The 12,238-nt window shown below is 39.5% G+C and overlaps 1 protein-coding gene across 1 annotated transcript; it reads right to left on the minus strand.

Moving 5' to 3' along the window:
• LOC18776907 (formin-like protein 20) lies at positions 81-10,735 on the minus strand. Its single transcript, XM_020563310.1, is given in 18 exon segments — positions 81-1,250; positions 1,514-1,580; positions 1,669-1,737; positions 1,862-1,978; positions 2,056-2,127; positions 2,774-2,868; positions 3,608-3,689; positions 3,772-3,822; positions 3,921-4,001; positions 4,330-4,371; positions 4,531-4,629; positions 4,819-4,890; positions 5,495-5,624; positions 5,769-6,576; positions 6,579-8,088; positions 8,166-8,387; positions 8,468-9,171; positions 9,959-10,735. Coding segments are annotated over 18 exon segments (4,446 nt in total). The 5' UTR covers positions 10,032-10,735; the 3' UTR covers positions 81-1,098.

Below are 12,238 nucleotides of genomic sequence, written 5' to 3' on the forward strand. Positions count from 1 at the left end.
TTTTACCTTTCTTCTGAATCTTTTAATTTCAAGGTCAATAATAAAGAAAATAATTATTCGCATCTTCATTCGTTTTCCTTTTTCTTTTGGTGAAACGAGTTGCATCTTCGTTCTTCAATCATAAATTAACCATAAGAACGAAACAAGCAGTTTCTAAATCAGCCTATAGTTACTTTACAATTACCACTAACAGAAAAATAAAAAATAAAAAATCCCCGTCTTCTACTCTCTTTCTTAGCCTGATTTACCTATACAACATCTATCATGACGGGGTCCTATCCAAAATTTTGATGTAACGAGGAAAAAGAAAGAGGAACTAAATGTTATGTTACAGGAAAATGAATTGAATTCTAAACTAAGGAGAGGATTAGTGTGATTTGTACACGATTTCATGGTACAGCAGGAGTGTGCTTTACAATCCCAAAGGCATCTTCCTTGGTGCTGTACAGTTTATGCCAAACGAATGGTGAAAGCCAGAACCAGATTTCCTAGGCTGAATCAAGACTGAACTTGCTCTCTCAGAAGGATGCCAGAGGGGCCAGATCCAACATCATGATGGCATTCGAAACCAGATTGCCTAGGGAACCTTTGCTTCTCAATTAATGGTATAGAACTGTCGAGTGAAAGCCAAGGTCTGGTCCCTTTGTACGATATCCAACATGATTGATCAGTTGACCATGTTCATCTGATTGAACATCTTGTCAAGCATGTATAAGTTAAGCTTCATGCATTCAGTTCAAATGCCGGAGGACTCAACTAGTTGCCCCTTCCCCTCATCCAAACAAAACCTTGAAGGGCTTTCCTTTGCACAAGTACTGAGAAAAGGATTCTGACCAGGGTCCTAAAAACAATATGCACCTTGCCACTGGTTAGAAACATTGCAACCGAACACTCTTATGTATGGCAGGAGAGCTCAATTTCCCCATGCAGTGGTAGCATGACTATAATCTTCACCTATTGTGTTACTTTTTTGTGTGAGGTTAATGCCCTTGGCCTTTCCATTTCAGCTTCCTTATCGGCTTTCTTTTTCTCCAATTCAGCCTGTTTGCAATTCCCTTTGTGTGCTTTCCAAAACAACTTAACAACTATAATTTTCACCTATTTTGTTGCCTTTTTTGTGAGATTAATGCCCTTGGCCTTTTCCATTTCAGCTTCCTTATCTGCTTTCTTCTTCTCCATTTCAGCCTGTTTGCCATTCTCTTCGTGTGCTTTCCGAAACAACTTAACAAAATTTGAGAGAGTTGCAGTAACTGCATTCATCAAAACAGGGTTCAATATGTTTGCAGTCAGCTTCAGAATGACTACATGAAAAGAGTAAATAAGCCTATGTAAAGTGATATAACCCCCCTCCCCTCCCCCACCGAAAATAAAAGACCTGTATAATGGACCCACTCAAAACATATACTCTTGGGGAATGCAAGAATGTACTACAATGTTTATACCATTGTAGGCAGCATCTGGGCCTCTTGCTAATTTCAGTATCTAAAGAATCAATATCACATCCACAACTAACCTTGCTCAAATGGACAGCGGGCAGGATCCTCACCAAAATATAATGCAAGTGCATCTGCATTTCTACCCTGTCCGTCAAAATCAAATGATAAAGTTATGATCATAAAATACAAAATAACACTGATGAAAGGAGACGGTTCACAATTCGCATATTACCACCACAGAATATAGGTTTGTCACAGATGTCACTTCGGTCTCAGCAACAGTAGTGAACTCTTTCAATGTCTAGAAATTTCAACAATGAAAACAAGAACAAAAATTTTTTAAGGGCACCGATAAAGAAACCAGACAAAGAAAATAAAGGCATTCACTAAGCCTTAAAAGCATTAAAAAGAGAAAGACTACATACCTTATGGAAAACCTCTGACACAGGGCCATCATTTTCTGATGCCCCCAGCTCCTGTTTGACCTTTTCTAACCCCTTGATTATAGCTTGCATTTCTTCTGCTAAAGACTTCAATTGTATCTGCATGGAAGCGAGATCTGTCACATACAAATCTAACTACAATGCTTAGAATTAAAATCAATGAAACAGATGGGCACCTTTGTTGCAGGTTCAAGGCTGACAAGGTCCCGGTGAAAATCAAGAAGTCCTGGTGATTTAGAAGCAAGGGTCTAAGACACAAGAAAGCCAAAGCTGAGATTCAAATTATAACAGTATTTTCATTTATACAAAACACAGATAATATGTCCATCTGAAAGAGAACTTGTATGCATAAACATATGGCAAGGAAGACATAAATTTTGCAAGCAATCATCTCTTATTCATCAGTTCTCAATCAGTTTAACACTAAGCAAAGCATATAGTTTTCCTGCTTCCAATCATACTATTATCTCAAGGAGAAACTAAAACATCTTTCCTTATGGTTTTTTGGACAAGACCATTGGGGTTGGGAATCAACTGGCATCACTTAAATCATCTAGCCACACAGCATAATTCAATTTTTCTTTTTTCTTTTGAAAAGGAACTGATATTGTATTAAAAAACACAAAAGAAGCTACAATGATACTGGACTAGATGCCCACCTCAACAATACAAGAAAGCAATTTGATTGACAACTCAACAATACAACACCACACAGAGCATAAATGTTAACCTGGCATATCATATTTAAAGAGTACCTAGGATTTTATCCAGAATAATATACATCCAGTCGCTCTGAGTTTACTACATGAATTTTCTTTCTTATATATAACTAGCTCACATTGAGCCACAAAACATAAGTTTCATTGCATAACCAAAAAAATTTAAGAAACATACCTTACAAAGATAATGCATGAGTGTCATCTTACTATTAATGGAACGCGTATCATAGAGCTTCGGTAGACTGTCCAATTTGAACCCAACAGCAGAACCTGCATAAAACATTTGACAATTCATTTTATTTCACCAAGGCTACTTCGGGAAATATTATTGCATTATTGTGAAACCAGTTTTGTAATACAAAAAATAAGTATGCAAGAAAAATCAGAAAAATAACATAAAACTAAGCCAAGTGCAAAGAGATGGTTTCAAATATAATGGATGCTATTGCCGGTCTTGGTTGTCAAGGATAAATTCCTAGGCCCATCTAAAAATTCCATGATCAAGTCCTTGGTATCAGCTTAAAAAATTGTGCACATTTCCAGCATGTGAAGCACATGCCTCAGAATAAAGTTGGGCATAGACCATAGACTGTAGAAGCCTAAGTGAATTATTTACTGGCCAATGCATAGAAGAAAGTGATGCAAAGATTAATCAATCTTTCTCTTCGAACCCAACAGTGCTCTGAACTTCCAAACAGAAGCACAATGCATAGAAGAAAGTGATGCAAAGATTAATCAAAGCTTTCTCTTCGAACCCAACAGTGCTCTGAATTTTCAAACAGCAGCACAATGTTCCCCAAGGTATTGCATATGGTTAAATCAAATGGCACACAAGCTTCTAAAAGCTATTCAGAGACCTGAGGCAGTGCTACTTCCCAGTCTACAACATTGACCATGCTACTCATGGAGATGTAAAATAGCCCAAGTATCTACTTTAAGAAACATATAAAAGAACCTTCCTACTATGCCCTAAGTCAAGAAACATAAAAACACTTCCGCTACAACTTACCCCTTGCAGTTCCTTGGTTCAGTGTGTTCCCCAGAAAAAGAATACTCTTCATAATTTCCTTCAACTTGCCAGAGTTCCGAACCTAATTGAGCAGTAATCGATTACCAAGTTAAAACTGGTGTCTATAAACTGCAGGAAGCAATTCATTCTTAGTAGTGACATACCTCCTCGCATGCAGAGTTTACTGTGTTTAAACTTTTTTTGAATTCCGAAACCTGTAAAAGAGTTAAATAATCAGGCAATGATGCAAAGAAGACATTATTTAGGTCACATTTACTGACATCAGGGAAAAAAAAAACAGATACTACCAAACCTGAGAGCCGAACTGAATCTTGAAAGAAAATACTCTCAACTTTGACTCCACCCGAGGCACTTTCATCAACTCCAAAAAGTACTGAAACATAACAAATGTACATAGACTTTATATGTCTGACAATTATTTATAGCTGTAAAAATATTCAAGAGAAATTAAAATCAAATATGCACATAACGTCATCTGTCTCTCCAACATTATAACGTCAAGGAGGACAAGATCATTGGGACATTAGAAGAGTTGAATCATAATTTCATAATTTAAAATATTCAAAAAACCCAGTCAAAGCTTTTGTATATGACACAGAAAGGGCCAGAGGTCTCAATCATAGTAAAAAATCTACCCAGGGAAATACTTCAAGAAAATAATATGGCCTGGTCAAGAATGAAATGTTGCGAATTTGGCATACCTGTTCACACTTCCCCAGCGTCTCCTTGTCACCAGTGTAATTCTAAACAACAGAAATCACAACCAAGCAAATATATAATTAATGAGAAGATGGCGATACTTAAAAGCAAATACAAAAGCGAAAATCTCTTAAATGTGTACAAGGACTAAAGAATAACCAACAAATAGTAAAAACAAATTCTAAATAAAATAGAAGCTACACCTTGAGAAGTTCCATCTCCTCTTTAGTAGGACAAAATTTGATTAAATTTTCCACCTGATCAACATCTAATATTGACTCATCCATTGCTAAAACTGCAGCCTGAAAATATGCATAACAATACATCATTAGCTAAGTAAGAAAAATGTTCAATTATTACATCAGCATTCCAAATTTGGAAATTAAAAGCCAATAAAGAAGATTCATCAGATATGCAAATTATCTATATTCACAGCATGGAAAATTAAATTCAAGGAAAAAAGAAGAAGAAATTCAACTGTGTCAGCTTACCATCATATCAGAGAGCGGCATCTTAACTTTTGTAAGCATAATTTCAGTGTTGTTTGCCCTTCTCAGGTCAATCTAAAATGTGGTACACAGCGAATCACAGTAAGAAAGTAGAGAAGTAATAGCATCTAACATTATATTGCAAAAAGAAAAAAGAAACTTCATCAAAATAAATCTTAGCTTTTACAAATATAGGTAACAAGCGGCATCGTTGCACACTCAACTAATCAATATTGAGTGCAACTATACAAAAAAAAACTCCAGGGGCATGGAGGGATGGACGACAAATAGTTACATCTAACAGAACATATATATAGGTGTTGAAAATATATGAAAAGTCATGTTACAGTTTCCTGCCCATACTATTTCAATGATTTTTTTGTCTGAAACATTAAAAGGAAGGCGGCCACAATGGATAGCCAGGAGAAAAACTTTATATTAGCACATACAAAATACTTTTCCATGTATTCATCATTGCAAGTAACATTTTCTTTTGTTATAGGAAAAAAACTTTGTACACTTTATTATTCAAATTAAGACAGGCAATAAAGTCAGGTAAAGAAGAATCGAATCTCATAACAACCACAAAAAGGAACAATCAAAAGAATCACCTTTCACTAGTATAACTTTTAGAAGATGCGATGATTTTACAGCAAAATAACCAATTATATAAAATTACCAGGTGGACTTTTTCAGTTTTGGAACCAGTAGACTTGCGGCGCCCACCAGATTTACCTCCTGAATCAGCAGGTTTTGGAACTGTAGCAGAGAAAAGGCTCTCTATCTCTGACACGTCAAATTCTGGTGCACTAGAGTAAAGAGCAGCACATTAGTGATCAGGAATGAATGTGTGAGTGTTGAACATGTATGATCCTTCAAAGCAACAACATAAATTTATTTTTATAGAAAACATCCTACTAATGCAATGATAAGTAGAAAATAAAATGGATTACGTTTGAGTCTCTCCATGTCTTTGCAGTTCTTCCCACAGGCTTCCTTGCAACGCCCTTGTCACCTTGCTCCAATGTAGTGGTTTCAAGGAGGACCTTCGAGGCGCTGTGGCAGCAGCCCCAATCCCACGTCCGCGCCCTCTCCCAGGAGGCCCAAGACCACGACCTCCTGGAGGTGGTGGAGCACCACCTGGAGGACCAGGTGGAGCAGGAGGCCCAGGACCACGACCCCCTGGAGGTGGTGGCGGAGGTGGTGCTCCAGGCAGTGGAGGAGGGCGACCTCCACCAGGAGGTGGAGGAGGAGGAGGTGCACCATGCCCTGAAGGTGGTGGAGGTGGTCCCCCATGCATTGGAGGGGGCGGTGGAGGTGGGGCTCCACGCATTGGAGGGGGTGGTGGAGGTGGGGCTCCATGCATTGGAGGTGGTGGTGGTGGTGGAGGTGGTCCATGTACTGAAAATGGTGGTGGGGGTGGTGGAGGTGGAGTTCCATGTAAAGGAGGTGGTGGTGGAGGGGGTGGTGCTCCTTGCATTGGAGGTGGTGGTGGTGGTGGAGCTCCATATAAAGGAGGTGGGGGCGGCGGAGGTGGAGTAGATGATACTCTAGCCATAGGAGGCGGCGGTGGAGGAGGAGGTGGAGTAACACGAGCATGTGGCAGCGGCGGCGATGGTGGTGATGGTGGGGTAGGTACTTCAACTCCAAGATGTTTCACTGCACTTACAACATAAGGAGGTGGAGGGGGAGGGGGAGGTGGTGAATTTTGAGAAGTTGCCACCATAACACGGGCAGCTGAAGAGTACCCAACCTTCCAAGAGATGAAGAAGGCTGTGAAGGCAATATGGTGCCACTTTTCTGCCCACCAGATTGCACGGGAGGGGGAGGTGGAGGTGCAGGGGGAAAAGCTATACCAGTATTCTGCCTGCTAGATAACGGAGCAGATAAAGGTGGAGGTGGAGGTGGAGGTGGAGGTGGAGGTGGAGGTGGAGGTGGGGGAGGAGATAGAAAAGAGGACGAGGGTGAAGGGGCCTTCAAGGAGACAAAATTTGTACTTAGAAGAGGTGGCGGTGGAGGTGGTGGTGGAGGAGGAGGAGGAGGTGGAGGAGTTGCTATTGCAGCTACCTGTGACAACGAGATAGCTGGTGACAAAGACTTAGGAGGGTGAGTGTACAATGAAGAGATGTGAGACATAGGCGGAGGAGGTGGAGGAGGTGGAGGCGGAGGTGGAGGGGGCACTACTTGTTGTAGGCCAATATGTGCTGTTATAATAGAGGAAGACTCTGTCTCTTGAATTGGTGGTAGTGTTGATGGCAAGCAGGATGTGAGTGTCTCCGTAAGTGTCTCCGTAAGTGTCTCTGGTGCAGACTTTGAAGGCTTCAAAGCATCCACCTTACCATGTTTAGGTTCATTTTCCACATCCTTCAAAACTACAGTCCCAGAAGAAGCCTTCAATTTAGCATTTGCATTTGTATCTTTTGAGGAAGCAGTACTTGCAAAAGCAGCTGGTGCACTATTATATCTTGATGGTGGATATGAAACATGCATTGAATTAGTATAAGAGCCTTTGTTAGGGGGAATCCACCTAGATACTGCGTTTGGTTTAGCTACTTTTGCCGAAGGACCCTGAGTTTCTAGTTGTTTAGTCTTCTGTTTTGCTACAGTTGTTTCTGCAGCTACTTTTGTGTTCAATGAAGGCTGTTTCCTAGAAGCAGGTGGCTGCAATTTCTCAGCTTTTTGTCTAGAGACCTCAGCACTCACTTTTTGTTGTGAAATCTTGGTCTCGAACCTCTTCTGTATAGCCGAGTCTTCTTCATTAATTATATCTTCCATCTCTTCCAATTTCCGACACACCTCTTCTACCACTTCCTTAGTTCCAGTCTGATTCTGCACATCAGCAGCAATCAGGATGGAATTTGACTTCATATCTCCATCATCCACAGCAATGTCTTTCACTGCATCAAGATTTGAATCCACCTCATCCAGCTTGTACTTCACGTCGTCAACAGCAATGTCCTTCACCGCATCAATATTAGAATCCGCCTTTCTGTCCTTTTTGTGTTTCCCATCATCTGACGTACAGTCTAGGAATGCATGAGGATCTAAATCCTCCTTCCAGACTTCTTTCTGATCTATATCTTTAAGAGTATTGTTGTGAGTCATGGACCTGTGGAAGTCCACCTTCACTTCCTGTGCATCCATTACATTGCTAAAGATCTCTTCCACCTCAAAAAATTCCTCAGGTGAAGCACTCCCTGTCTCATTTCCATCTTCACTTGCCACAACTGTGGTGAGATTAGGCACAACAGCATCAGCGTCCAGAAAAAGTACCTGATGCAGATTTCAGTATGCATTCAACTCCTACAGCTTCAGAAAAGGACACCAACATAAAAAAAACAATAACATACCTCTGCTCTGAAGTCCTTTGAGAACTGATCCTTGGCATCCCAAAGAATATCAATATCATCACGGCCAAGCATCAATATATTTGACCGTACAAATGTTGTGTGGAACATAACCCTGAGCATCATCTCCTCCCGAACGAGATCTTCATCCAGGTGGATGCATTCAAGAACCACATCCCCTCGAACACGGCAACGAATATCAATTTTTACCAGCACACACTCTGCCTGCGATTAGGATTCATAAGAACGCTTAAAAAAAAAAATTATCTTATTCATCAGTTTTTGTTGCATGAAGTAGACATTACCTGTACATAGAGGTGGGTATTCTTTTCATTCTTTAAAGTTGAAAAGAGAAGCTTAGAAGTTCTGTTAGCCGGTGTGGAAGGGTCTTGACCATAAACACGTATGAAAGGCCTGCAACCTTTTCCGTCATCAAAAAGTGGAAGGTTTCTAAGTATCAGACAATCCAAAAGTAAAGGTGTATCTGATGGAGGCCAGTCAGATCCCAAATTTCTTCGTGAAATGTATTGAAGATATCTCAGCTGCGAAGGCTGTGGGTTTAAGGGAGACAAAAGATGGAGAAGTTCCCTAGGAGCTTGCTTGTAAACCATTTCAAGAGTCTTCTGCTCCCCATTGTATTGCTTACGGTATAGCAGAAGACCTGCAAGCATAAACGCAAGGACAGGCCATCCTCCTCTTTCACAGTGCATCAACAGCACATTCTGTTGCCCCTCCAATGACAACCAACTTTCACTTGATCGAAGGAAGTGATGAATCATCTCTAGTGGCAACAGTGGGCAACCCTCATATTGCCGAGGGTAATCCATAACTGTCATGTCATACTGAGACAGCACGTCTGAAATTTGGCTCCGCCTCTCCCCTTCTCTAAAGTTAAACACCATAAAAGAAGCATCTGGAAAGTAGTCTTGTAATTGTGCTACAATGCCACCCAAGTATACTTTGTACTCATCTTCTTCCAAGACATCGGTGGAGAAGCAGCAATCAAAAACTGCATATAAAGAGGAAAAGGAAGTAACAATCAATCCCATTAACACTAATGTATCACAATATTCAACTAAGAGAATTGCTAAAGAAATAAAATCCACATAAGAGCGTCGAAACAGAAAAGAGTACAAAAAATGCATAAACTTCCACCATCATAAAGCAATGATATACAATTTAACCAAACAAATTTATCAGTTTTTAAAGAAAAACCATGTTGAAGAAATTACAGAGAGAAGAATATCTTAATTTCTCAAAAGACGGTAATGTCACATGACGAAACCTTTCTACATTTCTCACAACCCACAAAAGGTTTAGACCAAGAAGGAGAACTAAAATCTTTCTTTCTCAATTGAGCTCCATTTCAACACCAGGCACATGATCACGAGCGCAATAAAGCCAATATGAAAAGAATACAGTTTCAGAGTGACTCACTAACAGAAGCAGTGAAATTCAATCTCCTCAACTTTTCTTGTAACTCTACAGCTCTGCCTCAGCTAGTTTTACCATATCAAAGTATCAATTGTACAATTCAAGCAAAGCACGGAACTACTTCCCATCATTTGTTCAATACTTACACAAAAACAACATGTGCGCACAAATAATGAGGATAATTCTACAACAAAATGTGCACCGAGCATAATGCATTACAGCAAGAACCCCAAAAAAAAACATCTCAATTTGACGCAAATTCAATCGCATTGCCCCGAAACCACACGAAACTTCAACAATTGAGCACACAAAAAAACCAGAATTTCGCAAAATTATCAATGAGAGACGAAAGGGTGACGTACCATACACCCGTTCGGAGATCTCGAGAAGCCGATCCGGCGGCTTCCGATAAAATAATCGTCTGAACAGCGCCATCTGATGGCGCTGTTTCTCCCCCGATCGGATCCAAAACGGTAATTCACTGAAGCACCGATTGGATCACAATTTCGAACCCAAGAAATAGATTTAGCCAGATCTCGTCCTTATCCGGTTCTACAACGGCCCAAACCTGACCCGAACGAACCAACCTTTCCGGCGTTTCCCGAAATGCAAAAGAATTCGCCAATTGAGGAAAATGGGAAGATAGAACAAAAAGGGGAAATTGAATTTCCAAGAAGAAGTGAGAGTGGAGGGGTTTTGGGAAGAGAAAGCAAATACGAGAGAGGGAATTAGAAAACCGTAGGAATTTAGAGAGAGAGAGAGAGAGAGAGAGAGAGAGAGAAGCGTAGTGGACTGAAAAGGAGAAAATTATCAGACCCGTCTCCTTGTCCTTGGCACCTGTGTGTGTCTGCAACTCTCGCTTTCTTTTCTTTTGTTTTTCTTAATTTTCTTCTCTTTTTTTTTTTGTTTTTGCTGTTGTTTGGGTGCGAAGATGGGTCGGGCACCGACCCTACGTGGCAAATACGACACTGGAAAATTAATTAATAAATTGATTAGTTACAAAGTTAAACAAAGATTAAAGACAACTGTTACTGTCTGAAAAAGATTACGTTTCTTTCTTGGGTCTTGGTAAAAATGGAACAGTGTAAACTGTTAAGTTAAAAATACGTAAATTAATTTTTTCTCTTTTTAGGCTTCTGTTTGTGTCTGAAATATTATCATCCTGTCCAAATTTATTTCGCTATCGAGAGTTAGAAAAGAGAAGGAAAATTTTTTCACACACACTGTCATGGAGGTTCAATCTCGAGACTACTAATTTACACATCAATATATCATGAAGATTCAAACGTGAGACTATTAATTTACATGCGTATACGAATTTATAATTAATTAATAAGTGAAAGATTCTTTTTTCTTCATTATTATTCGTATATTTTGTCAGATTTACAGTGCAAGGTTTTCCAAAGATTAAAATCCCAATGTTTTCAGCTTTCTGAGGAAGCGTGGGGTACGATAGAAGGAACGTCATGTCGTAGTGTAGCAATTCCCAATCCCCATACCTAAAAATTGTTGTGTGCGCAGTGCGCTACTCTCTGCTCTCTCTCTGGGTGCCATATGCTTTTGACACGTCACACGATCTGACGGCACTTGTTTCATCAAAACGGTTCTTTCGTTTCTTCAAATTGTACGTTTCCCGAAACGCCTTTTGCTCTTTCTCGACAATACGACAGCTTTGAAGGGCCAATCGCTGTCGTCTAGCAACTGGAACCACGTGATTGATCTCACGTGTATCCGTCTAGTGAAAGTCAAACATTGGACAAGCTTAGCTTAGCTGTGTTGTGGACCACCAACTGGCATTGGTATAAACCAATCACGAATCGGATAAATATGGAATTTCAAACAAGCTTCACATCAGGTGGTGCAGACCAGACCACCTACTGATGCGGTCTGGAAAGTACTGAATAATTACCCTCAAAGGATTGGTCCCTCCAAGTTTGGGCCGTTTCTTTTTGTTTTTAGGTCAAACGCTGGGCCGTCTGTTGGCTTGGTGTGAAAGGTCATCTCTTGGGTTTTTCTTAAGGCACCAATCAGTGCCGTCCATTTACATACTTTCATCCAGTCCAAGTAATGGACGGTGACAGTTAATTCTTAATTGTGCTGGGCAAGCAATCTCTCTTTATTAGATAGTAATTTTGTACAACACATTATATTATCACATAATCAATTAAAATTATTGATTAGTTTGGTAGTCACTGCCTAATCAATTTTAGCTTCGTTGTTGTCACTAATGACAATTTGTCACTAATGATTTGTTGGTCCAATACCTATAGAATACTAATAAAATTCAAGTTGTGTATAGTTGACAACAAAAATAGAGAATGATTAAATTTAGGACAAGAATTATATTTTCGTTTGTTCATCCATGCGTAGTGATTAAGGTATAAGTATATACATGTAATGGTTGATTAGTGACCCAAATTTGAGCATAGAGCTGCTTTTATTTAACACATTATTATTTACATTTAAATAAAATACATTGTTCTCTCTCTATACAAGGAAATCTCATTATTCTCGTTTACATATATTTTTTATTTTTATATTGAATGTAATTAAAGTATACGTAAGTTAGACTTGTTGACCAATATAGTATTTGTGTATGTTATAGTAATTTAGAGTATCATTTCTTGAACATATTATTCAAA

Source organism: Prunus persica, chromosome G5 (assembly GCF_000346465.2).
Source record: "Prunus persica cultivar Lovell chromosome G5, Prunus_persica_NCBIv2, whole genome shotgun sequence".
NCBI classification, from domain to species: domain Eukaryota; kingdom Viridiplantae; phylum Streptophyta; class Magnoliopsida; order Rosales; family Rosaceae; genus Prunus; species Prunus persica.